General features: G+C 39.8%; 2 protein-coding genes across 3 annotated transcripts in view; one reads left to right on the top strand and one right to left on the bottom strand.

The window, feature by feature from the left end:
* The window catches only part of nlgn2b (neuroligin 2b), a 73849-nt gene extending 68397 nt beyond the window's left edge, over window positions 1-5452 (top strand). For both annotated transcript variants that reach the window (XM_065962846.1, XM_065962845.1), the window contains exon 9: window positions 823-5452. In XM_065962846.1, the coding sequence (XP_065818918.1) occupies window positions 823-1738 (916 nt within the window). In that variant the 3' untranslated portion in view covers window positions 1739-5452. The remainder of the gene's footprint in view (window positions 1-822) is intronic.
* Window positions 5453-8125: 2673 nt separating this feature from the next.
* Window positions 8126-9924, bottom strand: LOC109991042 (endonuclease domain-containing 1 protein). Its single transcript, XM_020643341.3, has 2 exons — window positions 9275-9924; window positions 8126-9097 (listed from the first exon to the last, which is right to left on the bottom strand). Exons 1-2 carry the CDS (start codon window positions 9575-9577, stop codon window positions 8489-8491), a joined length of 912 nt encoding a protein of 303 aa, XP_020498997.1. The 5' UTR covers window positions 9578-9924; the 3' UTR covers window positions 8126-8488.
* Between the last annotated feature and the right edge of the window lie 5257 nt (window positions 9925-15181).

Genomic DNA, 15181 nt, shown 5'->3' with positions numbered 1-15181 from the left:
TTAAGTTATAATTCAAATAAAACCATTTTTTGAGCTTTTGAAAATATAGTGGGTCTAAACATTTGGGTTGAAGTAGGGCCGGGAAGTAAAACAATACCGATGCAGGACAGGGATTTCATTGATTTTTATTATAATGGTGGTAACCTTTGCTGGTTTTCTACTCTACGTTGATAGATCCGAAAAATAAACGTAAACAGCCAGTCTTTCTGTTTGTTTAGTTTTGAATCGTACCTCTGTCATTAGTCAAATCCATGCTTTATTTTTCTGTGCAAGACAGTCCAAAACAGTTTGTAGATCTGGTTCATTTTAAATAATGTAATTTAATTGAATGGATTTCAGTCATTGGAAGTCTAAAATGAAACAAGCTGAGCTAAAGTGATTGCCAGTTTGGCTTGCTGCCTTTGATTTATCTGGCTTTGTTAAAGTAACTGAAGAATAAAGGAATTAAGCCTTACAATTTAAGATGGACTACTTAAGAACAGGTTAACAACTTGAGCAGAATCATAATCTAAAGTTAAGCTAATGAGCATCTCAGCTTGATGAAAGTAAATAGCCTGTTAGCATGTTATCGTCTGTCGTGGTTGAAAATGGATCATGGTCATATTTTGGCCATGTTGTCCAGCCATGGTTTGAGACTGTGTGAAAACAACAAACACAGCTTGTGCTCTGTCTTGAGTTGTTCTTTGTCCTAATGTTCAAATCAATAGCACACCAGTGAGTAGTCTCAATATCTCATGTGTTTCAGTATAATAAAGTGCAGTATTAACACAGTTAAAGCTCAACTTAGAAGTGATTAATAACGTTTTTATTTCTCTCCTCCAGGGATCCCAACCTACCTGTTCCTCAAGACACCACGTTCATCCACACCAAGCCAAACCGCTTTGAGGAGGTCATCTGGACAAAGTTCAGCTCCAAAGACAAGCAGTATTTACACATCGGCCTGAAGCCTCGTGTCAGGGACAACTACCGCGCCAACAAGGTGGCCTTCTGGCTGGAGCTGGTGCCTCATCTGCACAGCCTCCACAAGGAGATCATCAGCTCCATCACCACTCGACTGCCGCCCGGAGGAACCAACCGCTGGAAGGCCACCCAACGCCCTGGCGGCCATTCCACACCCGCACCACCAGATCCTGACCCCGACAGCTCCGAAAGACCCCGCTATTCCCCCTTCCCCAGCGAGACGAGGGACTACTCCACCGAGCTGAGTGTGACGGTGGCCGTGGGCGCTTCGCTTCTTTTCCTGAATGTGCTGGCATTTGCCGCGCTGTACTACAAGCGAGATAAACGCCATGAACTCATGCAGAGACGCCACCGCCGACTGTCCCCACAGCGTGGCACCACCATGGGCATGGGAGTCGGCATGGGAGTGGTCGGGTCCCCTCCTCACAACGACCTGGCGCTGAGTCAGGAGGAAGAGCTCATGTCGTTGCAGATGAAGCAGCAGAGAGTGGAGCTGGAGCACGGCACCCCGCTCCCTTCCCGCGCTCTCCACGGCGACTTGGAACCCTTGCGGCCCCCGGTGTGTCCGCCCGACTACACGCTGGCCCTGCGGAGAGCACCGGAGGACGTGCCACTGATGACAGCCAACACCCTCACCATGATCCCGAGCACCATCAGCGGCATGCAGCCCCTCCACCCCTTCAACACTTACCCCCCTGTCCCAGCCCCGTCCACTACACCCGTCCCCAGCCACAGCAACAATGCCCTGCCACACCAACACTCCACCACCCGTGTATAGGACCAGGCACAACCGCACAAACTGCTCCATACAATCTCCACCCTCGCCTCTCCTTTCGTCTTCACTTTACCTTTGTCTTTTTTCATTCAGCCCTCAAATAAAGCTGCAGTTTGTAAGATTGTAAGCGGTGGAATACCTCTAAAAATGTAAGCATAAATCAAGGGGGAGTTGATTGAAAAAGCTCCCTTGCCAAAAGCCTATCATTAAAGGTTTATACTGCTTTGCTCAACTAAGGTTATCTTGCTCATGAGAGCCACCAAATGCAGCTTAACCCCCTTTACACAATCAGTCAGTATTCTTCTGTGTAGCTTGGTTGTTTTTTGCGCATGTGTTGTTGGGTCAGTGTAAAACTATGTTTGACATAGCTGCATAAATCCATTCTCATTCATTTAGTGGAAAGATAATACAGTAGCGAGCAGCTTTGTATGAGGCAACATATGCCCCCTCAAGCTGTCTGTCATAAAGCGGTGATTTCTTGAAACTTACAAATTGCAGCTTTAAAGGCCCAATCTGGAAGTGGAACTTGGCACCCTGTGTTGAGCAGTGTCCCAACAGCTGTCTCTTTGTTTGGATTTTGGAGATATTTGTTTAGTGTGAAGTAAATCAACAGCACCAGAAGTACAAGGAGGATCTATTTGACATTCAAGTATTAGGTTTTTGGAAATTTAAAAGAGTATTTTCTGTGAATTTACGTACCTGTTTTTAGTTCTGTAGCGTTCCATATGCCATCAAAGATTAAAAATGAAGTATTGTATTTGAGACATTTCCAGATTGGGGCTTCAAGTGTTGGGCGATACAGGAAATACCTGAATCATTGTCAGTCTGTGGGATGCAACCTGGAATCCAGGCTGCCCATTAGAACTCACTGCATCTCGGCAGTAATCGCATTCATTACTTTATTTGTTCCTCGCTCATTATCTCTCTGTCTGTGTCCCTATTTCAGCCCATTTAACCACCTCTCTCTTTTCCGCCCTTTTTCCTCTCCACATCTGCCCTGGTAGCTCTTTTTAATTCAACCATCGACATCATCCACTTCCATCTTCACTTCTCTCCTTTTACTCGCAATCACTTCTAGACTCTCTTTTCCTTTTGGAGTCTTTTATACAAGAAAAAAAAAACACAAATGTAAATGATGTATTATTAATAAATTGTAAGGATATGAATGAAAAAAAAAAAGATATTCTGATATCTCGTTTTTACCAGCATTCTTGGTGCCAAGTACTGTGATCAAGTTCCTCTTTCACTGGCGTCCAGTGGAGCGCCTGGAGAGGTCCATCCTGACTCTATCTTACAAAAGGAAATACCATCATAAAAAGTGCCAACCCCTTCATCTTTCTGTTTGATCCACACACTTCAGTTTGTTTTTACTACACTCAATGTTGCACTGTGGCTGGTCTCTTCTTTAAAGGGAAATCAGATTCAATATATCCTTGTTTAAAAAAATAATAATAATATACATTTTTATTAACTTCTTTGCTGTGTGGGATATTTGCATGATTATTTTTTTATTTTAAAGAGTGTGGACGGAGAAGTATGTTTGTCATTTGATGATTTGCCTTTTTTTTTCTTCATTTGTTTTCTTTTTGGAAAATCATTTTTATTTTTTATTTTAATATCAGCTGCACTTTGTGGTACTTGGGAAAGGGTATTAAAGTATTAAGAGATAACTATTGTGTAAAACTATGATTATAACAAAGAGTAAATATTTCCTCTTTATTTTTTTCATTTCCTAACACTGAGGCTGTGCCGCAACACTACCAGAGACTGATGAAAGACTTTTTTTCTTTGCGCCCTCTTTTCGCTCTGTTTCTCTATCTTTTGCAACTGTCAAGTCTACAGTCACTGTATCTCAATCTCACTTGAAGATAGCACTTTTTTGAGTTACAAGAAGAAGAAAAAAAAGAAACAACTACTTTACATGAATAGTCTAAATAAGGTTTTTGTCTGTGACTGACATTAACCACAAGCTTCAAGTGTTGGGAGACTGCCTGACGGTTTTATCTTTACGTCTGCTCTTTTGTTGTTTCATGATTCTCCCCCCCCCCCCACAGCAATGCGGGGGTGGGGGGGATAGGATAAGATATTTATGATGGTCAAAAGGTGAGATAGCCTTGTATGCGCGTTTCACATCTTTCGCACAACTGAACACAGAGATGGGTCACACTCTGGACAATTCTGAACAAAAAAAAAAACAAACAGTGGCATTAGGACAACACTGGACAAATGCTGATGACATATCTCGTCAGCTGATCTGTCAGTGAACAGAGGATGCGTTCTAAAAACCTGATTTAAAAAAAAAAAAATCTTTATTGACAGACATTACTTGTACACCACATACCACAAAAACAAGGCAAGTGGGATTTCATCTGCCCTCCTTGCAATGCTCTGTATCCTGTCTGCTTAGGATAGCGACACTCTGGATCCAGACTGCCATCCCACACACTGGACTGGAGCGTGCGCAAGGACTAAACCAACTAAAAACCAACACATGAAACAAACTGTACATTTTTTAAGTGTAAGAGAACAAACTGGAATTTGTAAATATTATGTTTGTCGTTTGGTTTGAGTGATTGGCCGGATCTTTTCTTTGTGACAGCAGGTGCAAGTTTCGACGACGTACATGATTTGTTTAGCACTCATGTTTGATTCTCCTTTATTTCCTAGATCTCAAGGGCAAGTTCCAACAGGTAATTGACAACATGAATACACCTGTTTGCATACAGTAGTCGTTTAAAAAAAAAGAAAAAACACAGCATGGTTTAGGTTGAGTTAAAAACTAAAAAAGGAACGCTAGGCGTAAGGCTCAGGGTAGCTTGTGGTGGTAAACATGTTCTGACTGCAGGGATGGCTGTTTAAAGCAGAATATCCACACCTTGTCCTTATTCTTTCAGTCATGAAGGCAGCTTCGGAGTGAAATGAGTTCTTTCATTGGTTAGAAAGCCAAAGAACAGCTGCATAGAACATATGACTGACAGGTCAAATAAATCTGTTCAAGATAACGCCAGAAAAAACAAGAGATAGGACAGGTGTTTGAAATGTGCTCAAAACAAACCACAAATCAAGGATTGTTTTCTTATGATGCTATTTGTCAGTGTCTCACGTTGTCTTGAGCATCGTCATACAGTGTTACCCTTAATTGGGAGGTAGAAGAGTCCTTTGTACTCTTCCGTCTTATTTCAGACTCTTATTGTGATGGTTGTTTTGCTACCTTTTGCATATTTGTCTGCACATTCTGTTTTGGGGACTGTTGACCCAGCTGTTTGGTGTGAGTTTGAGTTGCCCACGCTTCTAGGAACAGCATTACTAAGATTTTTTTGCTTGTTTTTTGTTTTTTTTGTTTTTTCAAAACAAGGGTTTGGACAGCCAACAGGTAATGGAAGCACACTCACCAAGTTTACATGTTTACACTACAGTTTTGATGTTGGCTGGAGGTCAGAGAAAAAAAGAAGAAGAAAAAAAGCATTACAAAGATTCCAAGTATCTTCTTAGTACAACATTTATTCCTGGAATGGTTAAGTGAAGGCTTGCACCTGTTTGTCTGTTTCCTTTAGTCTGATTCAGTAACCTGCTTGAAGCTCAAGATACTGTGAGAGAGCATAATGATCAGAAGGGGTTGAAGAATTAAAGTTAATATTTCTATTTCAAATAGAGGCTATTACACACTGTATGTTGTGTATATGAACTGGAAAACATTAAAAGATATTCTTAAACAAATTCCTTGCCGTTTCCTTTCACATGTCAGGGGTGTAATATTTAAACGTATTACATTTTTTCAACACTTGAGAAAAAACAATCCCCACAACGATCCCTAAAACTTATATCACACCTTATACAGTATAATCACATTTTGTTTATAAAGTATGCACATTGCCTTTATGTCTAAAAAATGAAAGCCAATATGGGGATGACTCCACTTGTTGCAAAAATAACCCAGATTGTGTAGAAATCCATGAGAATTAACTTAATAATATTTACCTTATGAGTTTTATATCAATTTCTAGCAACAAGTTTTCTCTTTGAACAGCACGTTTATTTTGCCGTCCATGTAGAGTAGCCTACTATATAACGAAAAGGGCTAGTTAAAGGGAGCTGTGTCCTTTTTAAGTTGTTAGGGACATGAAATATATATTTTTTGCATATGGTTGTACAATTGTTATCAAAGTCACTCCAACAAGTCAGATTTAATTTGTGTCTGTTTTTTTTCCGAACTAGTGAAAAGCTGTGAGCTGTGGATGTGCCTTGCTCACCAAGCTAGCACTAGCAATAGCTAACACTTACCATATGCTAACCTTTTCTACTCTCCAGCTCCATCCTCTTGTCCAAGTAGGATCATGACTGATTCTAAAAAAAAAGAAATACAAGGTGGAGACTGTTTCTGAACAAATAGTTCTCGTAACTACTGTCGGAGTAGGTGAGGTGGATACCTCCATTTCTGTTGAAATAGCTGACCTGTAAGCAATTTGTTAGCATTCACATTGGATAACAACACGTTTTTCTGTCTTGTTCTGTATATTGCTGACGGCTACAATCAGAAACGGGGAGTCAGAACCTTCATATTTACAGGTAATTGTCATAAAAAGTAAAACTGTCGGACATGAGTTTTTAGATAAAAATATCTAGTTGGCAAGTGAGGTCACTATGAAAGACTCCTCATTAGATACAACAAAATACACAAAAGGCTTTTAAGACGTGCTGTTTTATCTTTTGTTCCTTTTTAGATGAAAAGCAAATTGATGTGGATGTTAAGCGAGAGAAGAGCTACTACAAAGGATAAGGCAAACATAGAACATTTGATAAAGATATGCCTCATTACCATCGTCCAGTCTAGTAACTGTGGCGGGGCACATTGCATTATTCCAGACACCTCAGTATCTCCCTGATTCTTAGATTCCCATAAATAAATCCACAAATTGAAGTCTGTTTCTTTGTATGTGCTCTACCTAAAGGGTTTGAATTTCAGAGTCTAAAACAACAGCAGCACCAGATTTATGAAGGGACCCGTCCTCTGATCCGTGTTTATTCAGCTGCTGCACACAACAAATCAATATTACAGCAAATATAGGCCTCCTTTAGCAGACTGACGCCGGTCATGTTGGATATGCATGCTAATGTGGACTTTCCATTGTTTTAAAACCCTGATGTGGAAATAACCGAACACATTTTTTGTGTGTTTCTTTCTACTATCACTGGTGAATAAGCCTTTTTTTATACTACATTGTACCTTTCTTTACACCCCCAAAGTCACATTTTCAGCTCTTACATGTTTTGCATTATAAATATCACAAGCAGACTTCAGGCTAAACAATGAAGATAGATCATTTCAATAAGTTAACCTCACCTACACCTGTATTGCAAGTAGTTTCTTTATTATATAAAAAAAAGTGTTCCTTAAAGGAGAAAGGGAAAAGTCTACTCTGACCTTGAACAAATAACAACATTCAGTAAACTTATTTCAAGTTTGAAAGTTTTTTATATCTGGAATAACAAATCCTTATTTTGGTTTCAAACAATCATCTTGAAATATTGCTGCAATAACAAGGACATTATTAAAACCCCACTGGGTCTATTAACTGTGATGGTTGATATGAACTTTATAGATCAAAATCACATCATAAATAGATTGCTCAGTTTTAGATGACTGATTCTTACTGTAGTGTCATTGCGTTTCTCTTTTGTGCTCAACCCAATTACCTCTGCAGATAATCCCTCACTGTTAGTTTACCTTTAGGCAGTGGCCAAAGAAAATCCCCCATACCTCCCACTAGGTGGCAGTGTGCTACTATAATATATAGAATAGGGCCTGACATGACTCCTTCCCACCAGACTAAACCAGCCTCTCATATGACATATGCCGTCTTTCTGTGTAGACTTTGCAAAAAGAAATGGCCTACCACAGTTTAGAGTAGCCTATGTAAAGCCACATGAGTGATAAGCAGTATTTGAATGTTTGTAATTCTACAGATAATGTTCAAATAGTTGTGCACTGTTTCTGAAAGATATCATTTATTAGGTCATTCGAGCTTGAGCTTTAAAACAAATGTATGACTGTCCATGCGGCTTTCATTAATCCCATATTGAAAAGAATTCACAACCAGTAGATAAGCTGAATGATTAAAGACACTGAAACCCCTGAGTCGGCCATAAAAGTCAAATCAAATTTTTATAACTCACCAAACATTCACTCCCATATGCTCCCATCTGTGATGAAAGAAGGCAATTTTCTTAGTGTGCTGCATCCTTACATTGAAGATTCACAATAATTCATCATGTATTTAATTATAAACGTGGACGTAATAAGTTCAAAGACACTACAATGTTCACTCCCTCTATAGAATGAACTAGTTTACATATGTGTTGGTCCTGTACAAATGATAACTCCAAGACCGGTAAATGATGATGTTTTATTGAATTAGCCAATTAGCATCAACTCCCACACACATTACAGTTCAATTGTCACCCTTCCAGATAAAGTAGCTCTGTTTTTTTTTTTTTTTGCTTAATTTGTTTTTGTAAGAGAGGAGATAATGAAATAAATCATCCCTCAAAAAAATCTTATTAAAGAAAGAACTGTTTAGTTTCTAAAAGCACAACTAAGCCTCACCCTTCCTCCCTTAGCAGGGAGGGAAATTAGCATTACAGAGAATAAGCACAATATTTCTTCCTTTTGAGCAAGAAAAAACAATCTATTAATATTATCTATTTCATCTTGAAAGTAAGAAGACACCAACATGCACATTGAAGCTCTAGCTTTCAGATGGTATGTTGGAGGTAAGATGGAAGGGGTGAGGGAGAGATACAATTGTCGTAGAAGATCTGAAGGTTCTCGCCGTAGTTCATGCTGAATTTCAGGAGGGCCTCAAGTTCCTGGACAGGCATCTCAGTGACGCTGTTTCCCTCTTTGGCGTTTTTGGCCACGGCTGCATGGGACGGGAAGAGGATGCGAACATCGTGGGGCGAGTTGCGGTCGTAGTCAGTGCAACAGTAGGCGGACCACACGTCTTCTGGGATGCCCACGCGCATCTGGTTGTGTCGGCGGATCATGTTGCCTTTGGTGGTCACGCCGGTGACGATGAAGGCTGTGCCCCTGCAGAAGTTGTTGAGGCGAACCCTGATCCGCTCCTCGTACTCGCGCCAAGGCCCGATGTTGAACTCTCTTATCTCTGGGACCACGTTGGTCAAAGTGTAGGTGGCAGCGCGGTCGTGTGGGGTGGACTGGTGCTGGTCTGGGTTCAGGTGGCCTCTCTCGTACAGAACCACATCTGAATAGTCATCCAGGACTGCCTGGCTGTCCTCAAACTTCATGTGCAGGTAGCCAGTGGGGAAGGGCATCATGTTTCCATTTCCATCAATTTCTGCCAGCTGTTGAGACAAAGACTCACTCTTATAGTAGTTCAACACAAAGACATTATCATCCATGAGATTTTACATTCAACAATGTTAAACAGTGGTTACTCATACACAAATTCATTATCTGAGAACTTGATAATTTATCATTTTGAAAAACTGCTTGATACAACTCAAAGATATGTCTCTGACCTGTGGCTCATACATCCAAGGGTAGTCTACACGTCTGTCCCCCTCTGTTTTCTTAAAGGTGTACGCTGAATAAACTGGAATCCTGTCCTCGGGGTCGTACAGGGTCACATACCGAGGCTTGTCCGCGTAACGCTGGCAGATCTTCCTCAGTCCACTTTTGCTGATCCCCCTCGGTGGCGTCCCCATGTAGAGGGAGTCCTTGCATCTCTCTACGTGATTAAAGTCTTGAACAACTGAAGCTGTCATGAAAGGCAAAAAGCACATTATTAAAAGAGCCAGAAGTAAAGGTTTCAGCATGTTCATGGTCAAAACTGTCTCCTCTGTGTCTCCTACTACTGCTTCTGCTGTAAAGCAATGACAGAAGGTGTTCGCAGATATGATTTAAATGTCATGTAGCGGATATGCAAAGCAGGTAGAGTACAACATGAAGACAGGCCTCCTTTTAAATATGGGCAAGGGTGTTGCATTGCACTTACCAGCAATTATACAGTTATATTCCAAAGTTAAATGGTTAAAAAGACGTTGGTTCTCTTTAAATGTGGAGGGTGGGGGGGATGAGAAAAACATTACCCTGGTTGAATAAAATTGCATATTGTAGATCAACAGTGTGCAGACCTGTTTCCTTTTCTCTTTAAACATATAGCCTAAATGTTATGTTTTTAACTGAACTGGTGTTATTCTAATAAATGTATTGAAAGGCTACACACCTCAAGTCCTTGGCCATTTTAACTAAACTGCCCTGTTTGTTTTTGTGGGATCTTATTGAGCTGATAGTTTGACCTTTGTGGTCAATATATTATCAGTAATGAATGTATAATATCCACATTGCATTTAAATCATGACGCAATAGGATTCTGGATCATTAAGTTCTCTGGGGATTGTTCATAAACAGAACACCTTCTCGATATGTTTGTGAAAAATCCATCTGGAACAAAATGTGAAAAACCAAAAGGTGCCTGCCAAAATCACTTTCTCTTACAAAAACATCTCGACCTTGCAAGATCATTTTTCTTCCAGTGACATACGCATTTTAGTTCCCTGCTCTAGAGGAATCTGTTCTTAGGCTGAGTGAAATTCCCTTTCACTTACACAGGACATTGGAATAGGACATTCAGAGACATGTTATCAACGTAATGGTAAAATGCAAAAACGTCTAATCTGACTCAGTAACGGACAAAAGGCTCACAGTGACCAGGTAGTACGCTTCACAGCGAATGGTGGATAAGCTAACGGGCAACAGGGCTATAAAGTGTGACAACGACAAGAGACAAAAGTTGATGTGTGCTTGATGTTTTCAAGGTAGACCTAAGCACCATAGCCAAGTCTGTTCTATCACACAACTAAGCACAAAGTTAAACATGAAATGCAAAACAATGATAGACTTATGATCGGAGGAACATGTGAAAGTTTTGTACAGCTGAGGTTATAGGTCATTTGGGGGAAATCGAATTAAATGGCACCTTTACTTTTTTTATAACCTTATTGGGAAACTAATGATGAAGATGGAAAAGCAAAACAAGAAAGTAACCCAGTGCTGCACAGAACATTGCAGAAATTAATGTTTCATAATGACTCCTTAGCTAATGGTTCAGTGTCATGCCCAAATCGGTGCTTGACCCATTTTTGTACATATTGAGCAATTTATTCATCTGAAACTCTTCCTGTTTTCAAAGTTTTGTTTTTTCCCAAATCTTTCACAACAGCTTGGATACATTATGCAGATTATTTTATCAAACACATTTCAAATCACTATTTAGTAGCTGTGGCTACACATTTTCCCTCTCCAGATCTGAAATGTGTCATTTGACAACAACATGCTGTGGTGGTTCGGTTTCACTGACCTTCCTATTATGTGCTCATTACACATGCTGTATAGATTATCATGTGAATCAGTTATTCTCACGGATACAGCTAATTCTCTTGGAGGTATACAGCTTTATTTGATAGGAAGTTCCTATAAAGAGTGCATGGATTTTTTTTATTTTTTTTACAAATTAGCATTAGAGGAGATTTCCAAAATATGATTTTTAGCATTAGCCACATATTGAGTTAGTTCTACCTTGTATATTTGGGCATACATGAAAAACTATTTCAGACATTAAAACGTAGTAGAATAGTAATGGAACTACTAGCTACTAAAAATAGTAGGAAGTAATGGAAGTGTATTTCTAAATGTAATATAGGTGAACTAGTTAGCTAAAAGGAATTAATGAATTGCTTAATATTAATGATAAAGAACCTTCAAATGAATAGACATTGTTAAATTAAGAGTAATGGAGAAATGGGGGCTCCGATAGCCTAGTGGTTATGTTGCGCGCCCCATGTACAGAGCCTATAGTCCTCATTGCAGCAGCATTGGGTTCCCTCACTCTCTCCTGCCGAACCTTATAATTGATAATTAGGCTAAATGGTTTGCTAAAAGTAATGGATACTTTGTTGGCATAGTTTTATAATGTGAAACTGGTTGAACTAGTTAGCCAAGTTTTAAAGCAGAAGTATTTAAACAAATGTAGATTAATACTTAAAATAGATGATAACAGTATAATTGTTAGGTTAATAATAGACAAAGCCAAAAGAAATGGATGAACGGTTGACAGTGGTAAAGGAGAAATGCTTGAGAATGGTGCAGAAAGGCTTTGACAAAAGTTGAGGATAAACAGCTGAAAAATCTCACATTATTTGATCGGCTAAATGTTAGCACAGTGTGCAAAAGAAAATAGAAAAAAGGTTGGAATGTGACCTGGAATTACTCTAATGATAAACAGTTAGCAGAGCGAAAAATGAAAGATAAACAGTGAAAACGGCAAGAGCGGTGGTACGGTGGTCAAAATGATAGGCATAGCAATGACTGATTCTAAAAGCTATGGAGAATTTGTTGAACAACAAAGCTGAAAGTAGATTGCAGTTTAAAACATATCCTTAAAACAGTGGAGATAGGAGATCCAGGTCAAATTTATGGTAAAATGATCATATTCAGAACATGACCGATGATATCCATGGAGGGGTTGTTAGACTCTTCTCGAGGGCTGTGGGGGGTTATCTGACAGAAGAAGAGATTGGAAACCACGTATCTAACTTGATTAAAAAATGTGCTGCACATCAATGACTCGAGTTTCTGCGGCTCTCCTGGCCTCTTCTCAAGTCTGTTTTATGCAAATGGGAACTGTTTGTCAGATTAGCTGGAGCAACAATCCTTCATTGCCTTAATAAGTCCATTTGAGTGACTGAGTGTTGTTATTCATCGAGGGGGCGCTTGCCTCTCTGATTTAATCCTGAGTTATGACAATCATAACTAGCGTAGCTGGGGCTGATGATGCAGATATGTGAACAGACATTTTTCAGCTGTCAGCATTTTTACCAGTTAAAATGATCAATTCAGATCAAGTGCAGAGGCCGGCTCAGTTTCTTCAGCTTCAGTAGAAGACACTTTTACTGCTGTTTTTCTTAGTCTAAAGTTCTTTGGACTTGAAATGCAACTACCAGCCATGATGGTCCACACTATATTTTTTTGGAAACAGTCATATAAAATCTGATGCATTAGAGTAGCAGTTGTTGATAGCCACACAACTTTAAATAAAAAAGTAACCTAAATCAACTTGTCTTTGTTTTTCTTTTTTTCTATTTGGGTGAATTTATTTTCAACCACAGTCCTTACAAACAATTTGTTTTTGCATTTTTTGAATTTAATTTAATTTTATATGTGTATATTTTATTAATCCTGAGGGAAATCAGACTTTTTACTGTTATTGTGAGACACGCTTCACACACATCAGCCTGAAAGCACATCATGATCTATAGACAATAAGGGAGATATGTCAGAGTGAGGGGGGGTGCTCAGGGACTGACACCCAGAGTAGTTGGGGGTTCAGTGCCTTGTTCAAGCGCACTTTAGAGGTATCTGGGGAGTAAAATGGCGCATTCCACAAACTCCACATCTGGTCCATACTGGGACATGAATCTGCTACTGTTTGGTTTCCAACTGAAGTCCCAACAGACCCAGCTACTGCACGCTGACTGGCTGTTAATGGGGTCAGTACGGGTCAAATTCAAAAGCAATTCAGGTTAAAGTACAACCTAGATTTTTCCAATCCACTTGCATGATTGTTCCAGGCTGTTGAGTGATGTAACTTATAATAAAATAATGGTCCAATACTCGTTTTGGGAACAATAGGCTATATGTGTCAGCATAATATTAAATATTATTTATTGTGAAACCTTGTGGACTTGCCTGGATTGTTTTAAGATCTCACTTAACTGTACTTTACATAAAAATGTACTTCTAATTCAATACCTCAAACTGGCCACTTGGAGGCAGTGTAGGCCTTGTTGTCGCCTGTTCACTCCTCCTTCCACATGGTGATGAATGCATCGCAAACAAATTATTAAAACTAGGACTATTACTTTCATCTCAAACTGAAAGGACTAAAAAGTAACAACAGTATTATTTTATATCTGCATATGTATTTGTAAAAGTATTAGTCTTTCATTCTTGTAAAAATGTAAAGTTGGTTTTGTGACATTACACTGTTTTTTAAATATGTTATTATTGTTTGAGTTCTCATCTGAAGTATGTTTTTATTATTCTCCTATTCAAACAGAGACTCTAGTCTTGTAAAGGCAATGTATTCGTTTGTATCAATATGGGCCTATATTTCTTAATCCAACCTGTATGTAGGCAATTTTTTTTTTGTACCTATCTCTGTTGTCCATTTTCACTGTATGTCCTTTTGCATCAGTCCTCAGTTATTTTTTGGGGGAGTTTAAAGGGCAATTTGCACCTGAGTTAAATTCATTTCATGTGTTCACACTTGACTAAATACGCTGGTTTCTAATTTGTGACACCTCTTGAGTTTTGGCTGTAACTTAACAACCAAAGCATGAAAGCTTCTTGTTCTCCATAAAAAAAAAAAACTTTCCAGACAGAACAGATGCTCCCTTGACTTGTACACTACAGGAGACAGTCTCCAGACCTCCACTGAGCCACCAGGGGGCTCAGTTTAGCACATATTCTGTCCTATGAAGCATCTCCACTAACTTCTGCACCAAAGCCAGCTGATTGGTCCAAATACCCACATGGGGCTGCGCATTGACCAATAGAATTCGAGCTGATCGGGGGCTGTTGCTAAGGCACTTCAGATGTAAAAAAAAAAAAAAAAAAAAAAAAAAGTCTGTCAGCTGTCTGCTTCCTCCATTTCACTTTCACACTCGTCTGCCTCTTCGTCGGCTCTCCCTCCGTCTCTCCCTCTCACTGTTTTCACTCAGCTGTCCTGCCGGGTTGTTATTGGTCGCCGACGGGTAAAATGTGCGGAGGAGTGAGCGGAGGATTTTGCATTGTGAGCCACAAAGACCCTCCCTCACGAACCCGGAGCTGTAGCCCCTCCTCCCCGGGTTCTTCTGTCACTTGACATTTGAGCTCAGCCAACACAGGCAGACCTGCTGTCACCCTCCAAATCCTGCTTTCCGAGATACCTGCAGCTCCAACACTCACAGAAAGAGTGGCACGTTTTACCCGACTCTACAACCCCGTTCTTCTATAAATGTATCATAAATTATCTTGGAAAAAAAATGTTCAGGAAATGTGTTAACAAGTGTAACATTTTATTGGATGTGTTGTGTTTTTTTTGTGTTTTTTTTTCTTCCGTAGAATGATGTCTGCTACAGCTGTGGAGGGATTTAAAATAACTCCTCTACTGTACTGGCCATCTTCCAACTCTCAATTACTCTCACACACATAGATTGTACACACACACACACACACACACACACACACACACACACACACACACACACAGGAAAAGGAAAATAAAGAGCCCCCTCTATGCCTCTGTCTGCTGTTTCTCCCCTCCTCCTGCCTCCGCTTTCTCGCTGCGAAACGTGATAGATAAGATTTTCCACCCTCCGATTGGC

This window comes from Labrus bergylta, chromosome 14 (genome assembly GCF_963930695.1).
Source record: "Labrus bergylta chromosome 14, fLabBer1.1, whole genome shotgun sequence".
Classification (NCBI taxonomy): domain Eukaryota; kingdom Metazoa; phylum Chordata; class Actinopteri; order Labriformes; family Labridae; genus Labrus; species Labrus bergylta.
Note: the sequence above shows the minus strand (reverse complement) of the source record. Positions and strands in the feature narration are given on the sequence as shown.

Excerpts from the sequence above, each read along its gene's own strand:
- LOC109991042 (XM_020643341.3), bottom strand. The coding sequence starts at position 9,577 with ATGAACATGCTGAAACCTTTACTTCTGGCTCTTTTAATAATGTGCTTT. Across the intron at positions 9,098-9,274 it reads CTTGGATGTATGAGCCACAG|CTGGCAGAAATTGATGGAAA; the intron begins GTCAGAGACATA and ends TTGTCTCAACAG.